This window comes from Girardinichthys multiradiatus, chromosome 13 (assembly GCF_021462225.1).
Source record: "Girardinichthys multiradiatus isolate DD_20200921_A chromosome 13, DD_fGirMul_XY1, whole genome shotgun sequence".
Taxonomy (NCBI): domain Eukaryota; kingdom Metazoa; phylum Chordata; class Actinopteri; order Cyprinodontiformes; family Goodeidae; genus Girardinichthys; species Girardinichthys multiradiatus.
In genome coordinates this window covers 36,754,542-36,772,020 of record NC_061806.1, presented here as the reverse complement: position 1 = coordinate 36,772,020, position 17,479 = coordinate 36,754,542, and the positions used below count along the sequence as shown (strand labels likewise).

General features: G+C 39.9%; 1 protein-coding gene across 8 annotated transcripts in view; it reads left to right on the top strand.

Annotated features, from left to right (window-relative positions):
- The window catches only part of LOC124879106 (basic salivary proline-rich protein 3-like), a 40,959-nt gene extending 24,798 nt beyond the window's left edge, over positions 1 to 16,161 (top strand). For 4 of the 8 annotated variants that reach the window (XM_047383424.1, XM_047383426.1, XM_047383425.1 and 1 more), the window contains one exon: positions 14,630 to 16,161. In XM_047383424.1, the coding sequence (XP_047239380.1) occupies positions 14,673 to 16,103 (1,431 nt within the window). In that variant the 5' untranslated portion in view covers positions 14,630 to 14,672 and the 3' untranslated portion in view covers positions 16,104 to 16,161. Of the gene's footprint in view, positions 1 to 9,774; positions 10,446 to 12,300; positions 12,371 to 14,629 lie in introns of those variants that run through there. The other 4 variants (XR_007040953.1, XR_007040956.1, XR_007040954.1 and 1 more) reach the window with 2 other exon arrangements.
- The last annotated feature ends 1,318 nt before the right edge of the window (positions 16,162 to 17,479 follow it).

Here is a 17,479-nt window from a genome sequence, read left to right as displayed (position 1 = left end):
GCAAGATAAAAGATTAAAAGTGTGCTGGAGGTTCTTTGCTAGTAGTTCTGGATCCAACAAAAAAATAGGAATCATAAGGTTATCCCCAATTATGCATGTTGGTCCAAATGTTTTTTGTCATTCTGTAGTTGTTTAGGGTAAGTTTTTTATTTACTTATTAAAGATTTTGGGTAAATTATTTCAGGTATAAAAAAACCTTCTGAAGGGTTATTGTATTGCACTTGTAGCAAAACCCATTTTTGTATAATTTCATCCATGTTTAGGTTAGTTTGTATCAAGATTAATGCTTCAGTTAATTAAAAATGGCTTTTTTTACTTTCTCAAAAGGCTGAACTGTAAATCCAAAACTCCTTACTTGACCTGACAGCAGAAGGTTTTCAGGCTCATGGGCCACTCAGGCCTCTGGTGCAGGAGGCTGCTGTTCAAACATGCCCGGGCACATTGGCACAGAACTGGCACTGGCACAACCATGCCGCATGTATGCGTGACCTGACTGCGAATGAGTCGGCGTGAGAGGTTTAAATGGGTAGAAGAGGAGTCACGGGGATAAAGGGAGGAGAATGAGCTAGTGCTTGTCAGAAAAACAAAAAAAAGTTTCAAAAGATTCGGGAACTTTTAAGTGTTCGTTGATGAAGGACGAATCAGAGACACGAAGAGGGCAGGGAGGACAGTCAAAGAAAGACAATGAAAGGTGGGTGGAGGCTGGGCTTTTAGAAAAGCAGAAGGGAGTGGTGAGATGAGTGGGTTTTTGTTCGAAAGGTAGCCATGCAGCCAAAAAAATGTGTCTCTTTCAATGATGTGGAGCTTTCAAAACAATTTAAATGGTGTACCCTTACGTTGCCACACATGTATCTTTCATAGATTGATAAAACTGATAAACAAGCTTTTATCAGAAAATATTTTTAAACAAAGCCAGTCACAGCCAGTTTTTAGTAATGTATCTGCCTGTGTTGTGCAGTTAAAAATAATATGCAGATATAGTCGTGTCAGGTATTAGAGTGAGTTACCTTATATGGAATCAGCAATAAGCAGCTTCTACAGTAGTTCTACATCTGCAGTTGTATTTTGGTGCATTGAGCAAGCTGGATAGAAGGCCTTGCAGCTCAGCTGTGCAGCAGCTATCAAATAATCTATGAGTCCTTGAGGCACACAGCAGCAGTGTCAAAACACATCCATTGACTGCTAATAACAGCCAGTTTGGTGCTTTCGCTGGAGATCACCTAAGCGAGATGTCGGCTGTGTGGGTGAACCCCATTATTTATGAAGCATAATAAGAGAGATTGACTGTATGGTGCTGTTACTCCAAGCTGTCATCCAATTACTTGGTCATAAAATTCTATTTGATATGTTGAAAACTAATGTAGAACAAGGCAATTTTAGCAGCACTCTGAAAAAAGCTTGTTTAACAGCACAAACCAGCCGCCTCCTTTTTATTGTGAGGTGCTGTCACCATGACACCATTCAGATAATCTGATGAAAGTATAGATGTATATATGTACACCAGTAAACATTAACTCAGTATGCCATATCGATCTATTTTTACAGGCTGGAAATTTCAAGCCCCAAGTGCAGGCTTTTTCAAACAACAATAGCAACATGAAAATGGATGAGCAGCTTCTCATTGATCTAATATAGTGCCTTGCAAAATTATTAACATTCCATAAACCTTTTTTGTCACAACCACAAGTGAAAGAACTACACAAAGTAGCACATAATTGTTAAATGGGATGAAAATTGTCCATGGTTTTCTTTTTTTTATACAAACATCTTAAAAGTATTGCTTTCATTTGTATTTAGCTCCAATATCTCTAAATAAATTAATTCTAGGTTCTTCCAGCAGAGCGTTAATCAGAGAAACAGACAAGAGGCTGCTGGTAACTCTGGAGAAGCTGCAGAGATCCCCAGCTCAGGTGGTAGAATCTGTTGATTCAACCAGGCAAGCATTTGTAGTGCATGCCACAAATATGGCTATAAAGAAGATATTTTGTTATTTATTTTTAATTGATTATTAAGTATGGAATAAGTGTGTAGGACCCCTAAATGTAGGGGGCTTCGCAAATGTGGAGAAATTGGTTCTGTTCAGGCAAGACTCAAACTGAACTTTTTGTTCTAAATTTAAAATACTACGTGGAAAGCTAACACTGGGCATAACCCCGAACACACCATCATCACTGTGAAACATAGTGGCAGTGTCATGCTGTGGGGATGTCATTTTCAGCCGGGACAAAGAAGCTGGTCAGATTGGAAAATGCTTGGGGCTAAATTCAGGGCAATCTTGGAAGAAAACCTGATTGAAGCTGCAAGACCCTTGAGACTGGGATGGAGGTTCACCTCCCAGCAGCACAATGACCCAAAACATACAGTCAGAGCTAGAATTGAATGGGTTCGATCAAAGTATATTCATGTGTTAGAGGGTGCAGAATACAATGGCACACTTTTCAGACTTTAATTTGTAAAAAAAAAAAAAGAATTTTGAAAATCCCACTTCACAATTATGCTATATTTTGTGTTGGTCTATTACATACAATCTTAAGCAATTGGTGGTTTTCACAAAATATAGAAGAATTGAAGTGGTATGAACTTGCAAGCCATTTAAAAAAAACTGTTGTTTGCATCAGTTTAAGAGGTGGTACTTAAAAGAAATTGCAGCAGTACTGGAATTTAAGTATGGATCCAGTTTATCAAAAACAATGTAAGGTCAAAGTTAGAGTTTAACCTCTGAAAGGCAATGAAACAAAGCTTAGGATAGAGCTGAATCAAATCTTTGAGGATAAGGAAGATTCCAGCAGCTCCACTTGCAGAAGTAGGTCAGGCAGACGCCTACAGTATGCAACTGCAGGTTAAGTGCTCGTCTTTGTATTCCAGACAGCGAAGGTCTGCTGCGGCCTCTGGAGGGGGGAGGGGGTGTCTTTGTTCTGTCTTTTCCCACAAGAGGGAGACAAGTCCACAGAAATGCAGAGTGCAGGAATTTCTTTCATCAACTTCTTGTAGCGATTCAGAAGACTGAAAAGCGTAATGTTTTACATATTCTTAGAAAACTGATGCAAAAACATAACGATGGGGTGTATCTGACACATGATAGAGAGAAAAGCTGGAAACAGTAAAAGACAAGTCGGAGAGTCACCAGACTTCAGCGCTGACCCTGTTCCGGTGCTCTGCAGTGTGAGGTAGTTGGTTGTATGGTTTCGCATAATAAACAGCCTGGAGATAACTGTACAACCTTCTAGCTTTCCCTGCGGAGTCACCCAGACTTCAGATGGATGCCTTCAGTCGACCCGCCCTTTGATATGGTAAGTATAGGGAGTGGAGAGAGAAAAGGGGCAGAAAGTTATAATATAATTGACTTTTTGTTGGACTTAAGGAAAAATGTGTTTCAGTTAAAACATATTAAGCATGAAAAGTAATTCCATGGTTAAAGCTAAATTGAACGCCTTCAGTAATTTGGTTTAAAATGCCTTTTCCTTTGTTTTCTGAAATCTTTAAAAACAGAACAGGGGATGTCTGTTCTGAAAACGCTGAAACAGATGAACTAACAGTCTGTGCCACACACATTGCAGCTATTATTAGATTTAAAATTATTCTAATTCACTTTCAAGTCAGTAATTATATTTGGACAAACACAAACTACAAAACAATTTCAGCGCTGACTGTAAATCTGATAAATCTAGATTAATTAGCTTTTGAGATCGCACTAATCCAGTTTTCAATATAGGCACCTTGCTCTGCAGTGTTCTTTCATTTGTTATTTGGTGCAGTCTGACGGGATAGAGGAGCAGCTATCAATAAGGGGTTCCTTTCTTTAGCATGCCACACACAGTGTAGCATCACTGGAAGAGGTCATGTTAAATTGGCAATAGATGAGGAATTTCTGCAGTGTAAAGCGGTTATGTCGAACATTTTTATTTTCGGCTCAATTTTAATTGAAGGTTTAGAGACGTGTTTCGCATTGAAAAACCTTTAAAAAACGACCTATCTGGTGAAACTCACTGCGCTTCTTCAGAGAACAGGAGTGCACCCATACATTAGTATCAGTGTCTCCTAAAGCACGAGGCTGTATGTGAACTTGCTTTTCTGCCTCCACCTCTTCCCCACCGCCCCCACCTTCCCCTGTCCCCCAGTGTGTCTGGCTAGTGGCTCAGACACCCAGTATCCGCATTGCGTTGCAGTGCTCCAGCAAGGAAGGGATGAAAAAAAAAGCAAATATCAGCGATCTCTGCTGAGCACTGCACAAAGAAGCAACTCCCCGGCTGGTTTCCAACTCGAGGGGAAATTCAGTCGTTACCTCAGACCCACTTTCCACCTGCTGTTTCATAAGAGGTGGCCGGGTTCATTTGTTGTAAATTGTGTATTTATTACCCTCATTTCATTCATCTTAATTTTTTATTCTTACTTTACCTCCCATACAGTTTAAGCTGGAAAATGTGGCAGATTTTGTAAAAACAGATTTTCTGCCAAGCTGTAATATTGTAAATGCATTGTGGGCTGACATAAGCTGCAGAAAGCAGACTGTTTGCGGAACATGGAAGAAGAGCAGCAGTGTTGTGGTCAGAAGCGGCTGGGAGGTTAATCACCTTTGGGCTCGCCTTGGCTTTGATCCTCACACTGTGTAAAATCCACAGCTTTTCAGCTTTGCCTTCTGCCTCTTTCCCACACATCCGCTCCTCATGTGCACCATGAGAAACCAGTGTGTTCATCCCCTCACACCCTTTCCTGACCAAACTCTGTCCTCCAGATGCAAGAGCATCGCAGCTCACAAACACACACAGTAACGCATGGAGACGCATGCCGTCATGTGAAAGTCGCTTTTTTTTTTTTTTCAATCTTTTTTTCTTTTGGCGAGACGGGACGTCACGCCTCGGAAAAAAGTATAAGGAGGTTCAGAGAGTGAGACAAGAGGATGAAAATGAGGGGAAGGGCTGAGACTTGAGGAGGAGGAGGCGGGGACAGGGTGATGGAGGGTGTAAAGGCAAGAGAAAGAGCAATAGCTGAAGATGCTGCATGCTTGCATAAGTAACTCTGTATGTGTTTGTGTGTGTTGTATGCAGGTGACACAGATTTATGAAAGGAAAGGGTGATGGTTGTTGGGGGTTGGTGGAAGTGGGGATGCTGTTAGAGCACCAGATAAAGGAATCAATGCAACTGTCTGCGTGTGTGTTGTGTACCTGCGTCGTAGGCATCGACTGTTCAGACTCTAATCGCCCGGAGAATTAGTGATGTGACTTGGCAGAGGGAGACATGCAAAAACCAGAGCCAGGGACAGCGCCTGAGAGAGAGGGATAGAAGAAGAGAACAGAGAGACAAAAAAAGGAAGAGAGTGAGGGGTAGTGAGAGGAGAAAAAAGCTTTTTTCCTGTTCGCCGCTGCATGCTGCACTCAGAGAAGACTGTGGAGACGGGGCAGGATAGGTTTTATGAAACGCTTTTTTCCTTAACAGATGGATAAATGTCTTTTTCTGTTTTTCCCACGGATTAATAACTGATCATAAGAGTGTTATGTGTGGACCTGAGTGTAAACGTGTGTCTTTGTGTGTTTTCATGTAAGGAACAGCAAGCAAAAGCAAATGGTGAGTCCAGAATAACTTATCGGGGCGCTTAGCAAACTGAGAAATCAATCTGACTGATCGCATCCACCCTCCATCATTCGTCTCTTCCTTCATGTTCATTCTGTCTGATTCAGCGTTTTTACATGCAAATATTTCTTTACCTCCTCCAGTCTTTGTCTCTTGTTCTTGTGAGGACAGCCGAGAAACTCATAAAACTGGGACAGAGGAGGGTGTCTCAGTGCAGCAGAGACAAAGAGACAACAAAGAGGCAGCGTAAATTGATAACAGACAGCGATAGACTGAACGTTACATGTCCCTTCGGTAGAGTCGCATGTCTGTGCGTGTTTGCACCCGGCCAGAGACAGATGTTCTCAGCTCGGGACGTGGTACAGGTGTCCTCCGGACAAACCGATGCGAATAAGAGGCAGTTATTTGAGCCTCTTATGTGTCATGTGTTTTGTCTGCAGACATTGTTCAGGGCTGAACATCTTTGTCATGGGGGAATGATTACATAATCCTATGAGATCATAAGGCCTGTAGGAACATAAGAAGACAACCTCTGTGGCTGTAGGCGCAGGTGTTTGTCGATGAAGCACAAGTAATAAGTCAACCGCCTGCAAATATATAGACAATGTACATTTCCTCTCGACTTAATGTACTTTCTTCAGTTCCTAATTTTCAACTTGCACATAAAAACTACAGATTTGCCTTTGTATCTTCAGCTTACCTCAAACGCTTGTACACATGTCTGCCAGCAGGGGGAACTTTCTTTGAACGTTTTACTCCACAGACCAGCACTGAATAAAAGGCGTTGGCTATGTCACCGAAACAGACAGCAAAAAGGGACTAAAAATTGAAGAATATTTAAATACCACTACTTCAACTGATATTTCTACAATAAACTGTGAACTTTAACTAAATCCGCCTCTTTCCGCAGGATGGGATCTGGTCCAGGTTCTGCAGACATGTCGGGGAGCATCTATGACAAACGGCAGTCCAGCTTATATGTTGTAGGAACGGTTTCTCATTTTAGACCTTGTTTTTCTCTACTGCAAGATGCAGTTTGTATTTAAAACATTATGAGGGGTAAAATGAAATGTTAAAACTTGAATTTAGTGAGTCACTTTGACAAATGAGTTATTGGGTGTGCTTCTTTGTCCCTGAGACCCTTAACCTGTGATGATATAAAAGGTCACAGGTGAGGTCCTTGGGAACAAAGTGTCATGCATTTGCTTCCAGTATTTGAACACATTTTGTGTCATTTGAGCAGAACTAAACATTTTATAATGCCACAGTCTTTGTTGACATACGTATATTTTGAAAATTGTGACCCAGACAACGTTATCGATGCTATAGTTCCTGGATGAATCTGTAGGAAACATGTCCAATCATCATGGAAACCTGAGAAGGACATTGTTTTCCTGAAGGGGACAGTAGCTTTGGCTGGCTTTGTGTGCTGCATAGCTCCACGTTTCAATAAAAAGACAGCCAGGGTTTGTGACCCCGATCTTCTGACTCACACAGGATTTTTTTGGTTTCGTGTATTCGGCTCCAACTCTGCTGACATTTTGAAGCTTCTTTAATAAATGCATGTTGATGTTTCATATACAGCGCCCTCCACAATTTTGGATGTGTGTTATTTTTTTGCAGTAGCATAATAAAACAATGAACATAAGCTACAGTTCTCCTGCTGTAGGTAAGTAAAAATTGGTCCTCATCCAGCCTTGTTTGTCACAGTTCCATCTCATGACACTTGTTTATTATTGCTCTGATTGTACATATTGGTAAATTAGGGCCAGCAGCTTTTTCTTGCTGCTATTTCCCAATTTATGAAGGTAAACGTACTGCTGAGTTGCTTTTGCTTTCTCATGTCAGGGCCTTTTAGTTATTTGTATTTGTATCTTTGTGTTTCATTTTAAGTATGTTTATCTATGTTTGTTTCTGTTGGATTTTTAATTTGAGCCCTAATGTCTTTAGCATTAGATTCCTAATGGAGGTTTTAACACTATTCTAGATGCATCATAAATAAAATGTAATTAGTTGTTTTGTCTTTATATGGTTATTGTTAAATTTAAGGAATCTAATGTTTTTATGTTGTTAGATTCCAGTATTTACAGTTGTGATTAGATTTTCCCTGTTTTATATTTATATGACATTTTATTTAATTGCCTAATATTTATCTTATTTACTTAGTTTAGTTTGGTGTGGTTGCTGATTGCCATTTGAGTTCTTGTTTTAACATCTGTAAAGCACTTCATGTTACATTTGAATGTATATAAATAAAATATGATATATTTATACCCCCTGGAAACAGGAGGTCATTGATTAAAGTTTCCAGACACCCCAAAAATATAAAAAAGTAAAGTGGAAATAAAAATGTGCTTTGGTTACATTTATATTAGAGTCATTCTTACGTAGGTAATCCAATAATTCTGCCGTCAGTGACTTCCACTTTGAAAAACACTAATAGAAAAAGTTAGACTTTTTAAGATATTTCAGTGTTCATTATTCTAATGCACCAAAAGATTCATTTATTTTAGGCTTTTTACGCAAATCTACAAAGAGATGGCCATCCGCCTACACTGACAGAAAAGGCAAGGAGAGCTTTAATCAGAAAATGGTAACTCTGTAGGAGCTGCAGAGATTCATAGCTCAATCAAGAGAATCTGCTGAGAGGACATCTAGTTATTAGCAGTGCACACCACAAATCTGGCTTTAAGAAAGATTGTTGAATTTTTGAAAGAACATCAAAAGAATGTCCTCATACAATTTGCCACAAAGCATGCAGGGGGATACAGCAAACATGGAAGAAGAGGCTCTGTGAACAACTAATACTGCACATAACCCTGAACATGCCATCAGCACAGTGAAACATGGTGGTGGCAGCATCATGCAGTGGGGATGCTTATCTACAGCAGTGACAGGGAAGATGGTGAGAGTAGATGGAAAGGTGGCTGGAGCTAAAAACGGGGCAATGCTGGAGGAAAACCTGTTGGGGCAATAAGAGAGTTGAGACTAGGGCAGAGGTTCACATTCCAGCAGGGCACCAACACTAAACAGTTTGACCTGCAATGGAGTATTTTAGAATGACCTTGACCTCAATCTCATTTTTGGAAAGACTTGAAAATTGATCTGAGCTGCTGCCGTTTTGGAAAAAAAAACCGGCAAAACTTTAAGTGTAGATGTTCAAAGCTGGTAGGGACATACTTCAAACCTGTAACTGCTGCAACGGGCTGTACAAATGCTACAAATACTCGCCTCACTTTTCACATTTTCATTCGTTAAAATGTTGAAAATCCTGTAAACCTTACCGTACACTTCACAATTATGCATTACTTTGTTTTGGTCTATCACATAAAATCTCCCAAAACTACATGTTTGTGGTTTTATTGTGGCAAAGTGAGAAAGTTGAAGGTCTATGAATTATTTTTGCAAGGCCTTATAAAAGCTGAATGATCTGCATCTTGTTTTAGTTGTTTTTAACTGATTATTTCAAGCATAAAGCAAGAAATTCTAAGAAATGTGTCAAAAAGGTCAAATTTTCTTATTCGGGACAATGGAAATACATTTTTCTAAAGATCTTATCTTGCTTTCCTGCAGCTTGTATACTTTATTGTAAAATAACATAAATGGACCTGTGTGATATCTTGCTCCAAGAGCATAAGCGCATAGAAGTCCTGGGATGAAATCTAAATCAAAATAACAAGGTCTTCTCTCAGGGTCTCACCCTGACACCCAGCCAGGGTGTCTCAGTGTTCCCTGGCTCTCAGCCCTGTGCGTATTTGTGCGTCCCAGGACAGTTGACATTGATTGTGCAGGAGACAGACTGAGACACATTAGTACCCAGCTCGCTCCCGCTGCTGAAAAACACATTAACTGGCTGCATTGGGAGCCCTGTCTGGTAACCATGGTAAAGCACACAGGCTGGGAGGAGGAGGAGGGTTGAGATGGGGCAGTGGGTTCAGCATGCCGTCTCTAAGGGGTCGTCTTTCTCAAACGTTCCTTTCCTTTCCTCCGGCCACGTCTGTCATTGTCTCTCAGCTTCTCTTCCCCCTACTTTCAATTTGACAATGTCTCTCTCTCTCTCCATGTGTCTCACACTCACATACAAACACATTTGCATATTTCTTTTTCCTTTCTCCTAGATTCTTCCTATTGATGGTGACCCTGACATTACCTCATTCTCCACCCCCTTATCCAGCTTCCGTCTCTTGTTTGCCTCCTTTTTTCTAGCTATTTTCCTCTGAGCCAACAGGATTCCTGTTTGTGGAGAAGCTCAGTGAAAACAGGAGGGATGAGAATGTGGGATAAGCTCAGCTAAAAGTGACAAACTGTGACGAAACATTCATTATGTGGAGGTTTATGATACCATACTGAATCCGTTCATGCATATGAGATGCTTAAATGATCGAAACCAAGCCTGATGTTATATATTTATTTATTATACTGTAAACTCTTGCTCTTCCCATTCTTCATGAGACTTCGTTTAAATCAGGCTCTTTAAATTTGGTCTCCCTTTTAAGGCTGCTGTTTTTTGTTAAGAAATTCATGTTATTTTTCATTATACCTCTTTATTCTAAGGTTATAATAAACATATATGTCAATGTTATCATTTTTCATATAAGCTTTATTTGTGAAGCCTTCATTTAAGCATACAAATGCTGCGCTTTTTAATTATTACAATGCTACAAATATAAAGAGTTAAGAGGATGTAATAAATGCAAGTAAGGAATAAACATTAGAGACCTTTTGCAATCTGTAAAAGTCTGAAAAAAGTATGGAACTTGCTTTTATGAACTGTTAAATGAACAAACTTGAATAAAATCTATTAGCACTGTTGAACTAGTTGTATCATTTTTGTCACTTTTTCTTAAATCTATGTAAATAAAATGTTTAAAATTAAACTTGTCAGTATACTGTGTCCAGACCTATTCACCCCTTGGCCAATTCGTACCCCCCTTCTTTTCCTTTATACTTCCATTTAGTACTCGTGTACAAAGCATGTTGTATGCATGTACTTAGCTATTGCATAGTGGTTTAATTACCTCGGCTTTCGAGTATAATTATTGAAAATGGAGAAAAATAGTCATAAAAATGTTCACAACTCACAAATAATTTAATTGTACCCCCAACTGATTGTGATTCTCTGAAGTGCTGAGAGGTCCTGTTAACCCCAAATAAAACCAAAATAACTCTGAATGTCTCCTGCTGGTAGGAAAAAAGCCAAACCAGTGGGTGACAATGTGCCATGGACAAAAGGGGATCAAAGTGGTGAGCTTCTGGACACGTGGTTCAGCAACACATTTGGTGAAAACTAAACAAAGCATTTCTCATCACAAAAAAAAAAAAAAAAAACGTGACCTTTTCTGCATATCTGGCAACAAATGTAAGGATGTTTGTCTAACATTTGAAGTAAAAAAGAATAGAATCAAGGTGTTGCAATGGCCTAGTCAAAGTCCAGACCTCAGACTGATTGATTTGCTGTGACAAGAGCTCAAGAGGATTGTGCAGAAAAGAATAATGTCTACAAAAATCATTGAACCAATACAATATTTGAAAAAGCAGTCAAGAAACCTTTCTGAGAGTGCTAAAGTCATAAAGAACACGATCAATTCAGGTTACTGCAACTTTCTTTCACGTTTTTAATTTTATCATTTAGTCAAATTAACATTTTCAAAACTTTTCAGATGGAAACCATCACCTTAACCTCAACATGAACTAAATTAAACTAATTTCTTAAAGCACCTAGTTTCAGCATTCAGTCAGACTTTGGTGAGAGTCAGAATCCCACATCTTGACTTGCAAAGGTTCTCCATATCTGTTAGACTGTGAGGACATCTCTTGTCCACAGCCCTCTTCAGGTGGCCCCACAGATTTTGCTCAGCCATTTTGCTACCATAAGGCCATTCTTTTGAGGATCTGGATGTGGATACCTGGACTCTGTGATACTGTAAAATAAAATCTATCTTCAGATTTCCAAGAGACCCCATGAATGATTTGGGTGAAAACTGACTGGTAATTAAAAAAATTTACTTCTTATAAATTGATGCCGTTGGCCTCTTGGCAGCCTCCATAACTAGTTTCTGCCTTGTGTTTTGATAAAGTTGGAAGCTTTTGTAATGCCACTGTTGTCTCCTGTGTTCTTCAAATAATGCTGTGGACCTTTTTTTATGTCCTCCTGGCTGATACCTTTGTACAATGACTTTGTTCTGATCCTTTGCAACCTCCCTGCAGCTGTAGCTTAGCTAGCAGCTGTGTGGAAATAATGCAAATATGCAAAGTCAGCTAAATCCAACATATTCAGCATTTCAGTTTAAGTAGACTGAATGTAATTTATGGTGTGTGTGAACTCAAGAAGACTGAATGCTGAAACTGAGTTAGAAAATGCTTCAACAAAAGGTGCACACTTATGCAACTGGGTTTCTGCACATTCTCATTGTTTTTCATACCACCTTTAACAGATGTGTTTGTTTTTAATGGATTTGTACAAGATAAATACCACATTATGAAAAATGGTTTTGATTTAACATGTTCCCATTAATTAAACCTAGTATTGTTTTACATGGATCTCTAGACTTCAGTGAGCCACTGTAATGCAACAAACTGTTGAGTCGTTTTTCTCATTTTGCTTCTTTATTTTATTGTATTTTTATTTCTATAAAGCAGGGTGCGATGTGCGCAAATCTCCTATCACTGTTAATGATTAAAGCGGCACTACATCAGGAACTAAAAATGCAGCGCAGTTGTTTCCTTCAGAGTCTCCGAGATATAACGGACGACCGGGAACAGCCATCACAGCAACAATAAACACGCACTTCCAGAGTTTACGGTATGCCTGATTTAATATTTACTGATAAAATAAACTAAAATCTTACAGGGGGCGAGTTTAGAATGAGACGTGCTCTCTGGTGTTTGCAGCCCTGCGTCGTCTTTACATCTCTATAGCCGTCGGTTTTTGAAGCTGTCTAATATCTGGAAAACAATCTAGTCCCAAGTCACAGCCTTTATTACGGCCGTAATTTCAAATAAAAAGCTTTGATTAAAAATACACAGTGTCTTCATTGTTTTCCTGCACGGGCTGCAGATAGTTTTATTTGCTACTGTGCATGCTGAAAATGAGCATTAAGACAGCAAGCATGGTGTGATGTTGACTGCATTGAATTGATTTGGACGCCTGTGCACTTTCCCGCCGTTGTGAGATTGTAATCCAGGAAATAGACCGAGCCTTTTTGATAACCAACACGAACTTGGCGACACTTACAGTTTCCTTTACAGATGGAGGTCTACCATAAAACGTCCGTTCTGCCGGTAGAGGGCGCTGTTTACTCGTTTTGAAAGCTGGCCTAAAAGGTGCCACAGTTCAACAAATGAATACGTTTTTAATACATTTAGAAATATGTGCATTAAATTATTGACTATATGGTCTTTAAATGATTTGTTACATTTTAAAATCATCTAAGTATTAATTTACTTCATGTTATTGCATGTTTCAGTTTTACAACTATTATTCTATAATTGAATTAAAATTGTATTTGCATTTTAACGTCACTGATAAAAAGTAAAAGGTTTTATTCAAATAAAATGGAAATGTATTAATTTTCCACATTAATCTTGTATTTAATAAGTTCTTCATCCAAAGACGTTTGGATATTTATTATTTCCAATTGTATTTTATTTGACATGTATAATGTTATATTTATTGCATTTTGGGACTTCTGACACTATAGTGTTGCAGCACATTAAATGTAGTTTATTTCTCAGTCTTACCCAATGAAGTGAGCAAGGTGATTGGTTGTTTGTCTCATGTGTCTCTGTAATGGACTTGTCCAGCATGTCTCACCCCACAAGACATGCAAATATTTACAAAACAATAAATAATTAGTCTGTTTTTTTCTGAGTTTGCAGATTTTCTTGCAAACTTTTGCCTGTTTTAATTTTTTATCATTGTGCTTGTGTATGTTTTTATATTTATGACACTCTAACAGAACTGAGCCGGTACAGAACAGTACAAAAATTCAGGATTAAAAAATGAATTCAATAAAAACAATAAATCTTGTTATAGTAAACATGCCTATTGGTTGAATTAATGTACAGTACATTGTGACAACTAATAGAGCAACTGTAAAAAGTAAACAGTGCCTCCTAGTGTACGTATGTCACTTTTAAGGTGGAGTCCAAACAGGAAGCGGTGGACAGAAATGTTTTTTTTCCATGTAAAGTATTTTATTTCAGGGGAAAAAAAACTAAATATGGAAAATAAATGTATATATGTATATTTTCCAGATTATATTTCTCATTTCATTATCTAAAATATTTTTAAAAAATGTGAATTTTTTAACATCACACTTTGAATTTTTGTCCATATCATTGATCTTTTTTGTTTTTGTGATATTAACAGAGAGGCTAATTTTAATAAATAAAAAATCAGCCACTACACTGTTGCACTTTTGCAGTGCATAATTTTTTGTATTCTGTGAAATGAATGAATGATCACAAACTGTCAATAAAAGGATTTGTGTAAAATCTAGGATGATCCAGTACAAAATTAAGTGTGGATTTGAAGTGAGTTAAATTTAGCCAGATGCTAGAAAGAAAAATGTGTCTTTTCTCGATTAGCAAAAGTGTTGAATAGTCGATGGAGAAAAGTTTCCAGAAAAAATACCTTCCGGATGCCAAATGGGAAGCCAGCTTCACCACAGAAGTTTTTCATGATTTGTGAAAAAGAAAATAATAAAAACCCCAACCTGGCAAATGTTTTGTGTTCAAATGTTTTTAATTTTAATGGAAAAAAAATCAAGTAAAATTGAATCAGGAAACGTTTAAAAAAAGGAAATTTTTAGGAACCCTGCATACAGTTTCACATTAATTTTTAAACATTTAAGTGGTGACAACCACTGCTGAGTTGAAGTGTCAAGTTTGTTCCCTGAAAGCATTTTAAATTATTACAATATGTCTAAATATTTAATTTACAAGAAGAGGGGGCTTTGCATAGCAGCACGAAATTATGGAGTAAACATGAATTTACGAAACATAAGCATTGACTAGTTATTGCTTGGATTTTAATTTGAACCTTCTTGTGTCTGTGTAGCGGGGTCAGACTGACGGTGGAGGTCTGAGCTGAAGTAAGCGGTATGGAAACGAAAAGAGTGATGGCTGAGACGGAACAAGAAGACCCAGTTACCAGTGAAGGGGAAGCCGGCGCCGACGTGGTCAATCACAGTTCAGTTAAAAGGGGAAGGGGGAGGCCGCATGGTTCCAAGAACAAAAAGGTTTCTGCTTTAGACCTGAACCAGGATTTAGCTGATTCCAACAGCCCTCCTCGGAGGGGAAGAGGACGCCCAAAAGTCTATGGAACAAAACCGTATGACCAGCTGGAGTCTGGAAAAGAGCACCCAGAGAACACAGTTACAGCTCACAAAGGCAGAGGGAGACCGAAAGGGCCCAAGAACCAGGCCAGTAGTGAAGGCGGTGCTAAAACAGAACTCTCTCTAAAGAAAAGAGGACGGCCAAAAAAGTCTGACACGGTCAAGAAACCCCCTGCTGAAGGCTTACTGAATGGTGGCTCAGATGCACCTAAAAGAGGACGTCCAAAAGCATCCCTAAAGCGCAAGTCTGAATGTTTAATAAGTGGAGAGGAAGACGAAGGTAGCTCCGTAACACCTCGGAAAAGAGGGCGACCAAAAGGAGCGCGCAATAAGAAATCGAGGATGCAACGGGAGTATAGTGATTGGGATGCAGAAGCCTACAGAACCCAGAAATCACTGAAGACATCAAGAAGTCGGCCCAGAAAGCCCTTGGTGAAGTACACCGGTGGGGCTTCCAAGACCATCTCAAAGAAACCTCTGGGAGCAACAGGTAGACCAAGGAAAAACTCAGATGGCTCCCAGCCAGTGAAGAGGGGAAGAGGTCGGCCGAAAGGGTCGTTAAATAAGAAACCATCTTCATTTAAAGCGCCTGGTAAGGTGGGAAGGCCTCAGAAAATATCTAGTCTTCCTGTAAAAAGGAGGAAGCCTGGTAGACCGAGGTTACAGCCTGGCAAAAGGGGAAGACCACGGAAGTATCCTCTGCCTTCTCCAGAGGAGATGAAGAAGCCAAAAGTTTGGAAACCTCTGGGAAGGCCGAGGAAATACCCTCGAGTTGATTCTCCGGAGGAAGCATTGCCGGCACCTCGGCGAGCCCGTGGTCGGCCGCGCAAATCTGAGTCCAAGAAAGGCGCTCACCTACGAAAGAACGTGCTAACGACTCCATCCTCTCCGCGCACCCCTGCCGCAGGACTGCAGAGCAAAAGAGACTCCACCACTATCCCAAAGAGCGAAGACAGCACCGTTCGGAAAAGAGGCCGCCCTAAAGGCTCGCTCAACAAAAACAAAACCAGAGGGGACTCGCAGCTTGACTGTGTGCTTCCCAACCACTCCAAGGCACAATGCGACTGTCCCGCCGTCGGGACGGAAACAGAACAAGAACCGATAGAGGTGGAATCGATTCCCATGAAGCACACAAAGGAAACAGAAGAAACTGTCCTGGTTCAGGACGTTAGCTTTGACGTCAGCGAACAGGTTTGATGAACGATCCAGGCGGAATAAAACGTTGGCGGTCTGACCTGCTGATTCCCATTTTTAACCGATTCTGACATGTTTTTGGTTTTCTTCTATTATAAGGATCCATACCTTAAAAAGGGAAATGTGCTTCGGGTCTGTTGATTCAGATTTTTTTTCATTTTGTTTCTCCAAGGACTGTAACACAGAAGGAAAACTGATACAGCTGCACTTTCACATGAAGGAAGTAGAAGATTATCTCCATTAATGCCTCAAAGCTTATGTTTCTAACCATTACCTGAATTTTACCAGGTTCAAAACAAAACGCATCAAAGAACAGTGCCTTGGAAAGGTATTCATCCCCCTTGGCATTTTCAGGTTTGTTCTGCCTAACAACCTGGAATTAAAATTGATTGAGAGTTAGCGGCATTTAATTTCCTTAAACCTCTCGGGTGTTGCTTTAGGAGTGTGCTCCGGGTCACGGTCGTGCTGGAAGGTGAACCTCCGTCTCGGTCTCAAATCACAGGCAGACTGATACAGGTTTTGCTCAGGAATATCCCTATATATGGGTGCTGTGCTGGTGGGTTAGGGGTTAAGCGCGTGACCATGTATAGAGGCTGTAGTCCTCGATGTGGCCGTCCCGGGTTTGAGTCCTAGACATGGCGACCTTTGCCGAATGTTTCCCCCTCTCTCTGCCCCACTTTCCTGTCTACTGTTAGGAATAACCTTGCTTACTTATAGATGAACTTTCACACACAGATCAGAATGATAAAGTATGAATGCTAATGTTTTCACTTTTCTTATAATAGGATAATAATCCTCAGTGACCTACAGTTTGACATAAAGTTCAGTGCATTGGGTTGATTGTGGTACATACTGTAATAGGAGCGATTAGATTGCAGCAGGGGTTCGACAGCTATTATAAACTCTATCAGATGGACGCCGGAATGGTGACACATAGTCTACTTATGAACACTGAGGGAGTGTACATCTTTTGCAGGGAGTACCAGACATACAAACCATGTGTGACCTTCTGTCGGGGCTGTTTTTCAATTCAATTCAAAGATACTTTATTGATCCCCGAGGGGAAATTAGAATTCCAGTACAACCCATCCAAACAGACATCATGACACAAGACAAAGGGAGGACGGGTCACCGAGGCTTTGCTGCCCACTCACAGGCGCTGCCCTTGTTAGATGAGAAAAGAGGCCACATTAGGTAAGTAGAGGGGGAAAAAAATCATATTTCAAGCTTTATCCTTAGCAGGATACAGTTTGAAATTGCAAAAAACCTCAGCACAAAGAAGCAACAAGTTGACAAAACAACATCATGCTGGGAACGGTGAAGGTGGTGTGAGGGGGTGCATATGTTTATCTTGTGCATGTGTGTGTGTGCAAGTAAGT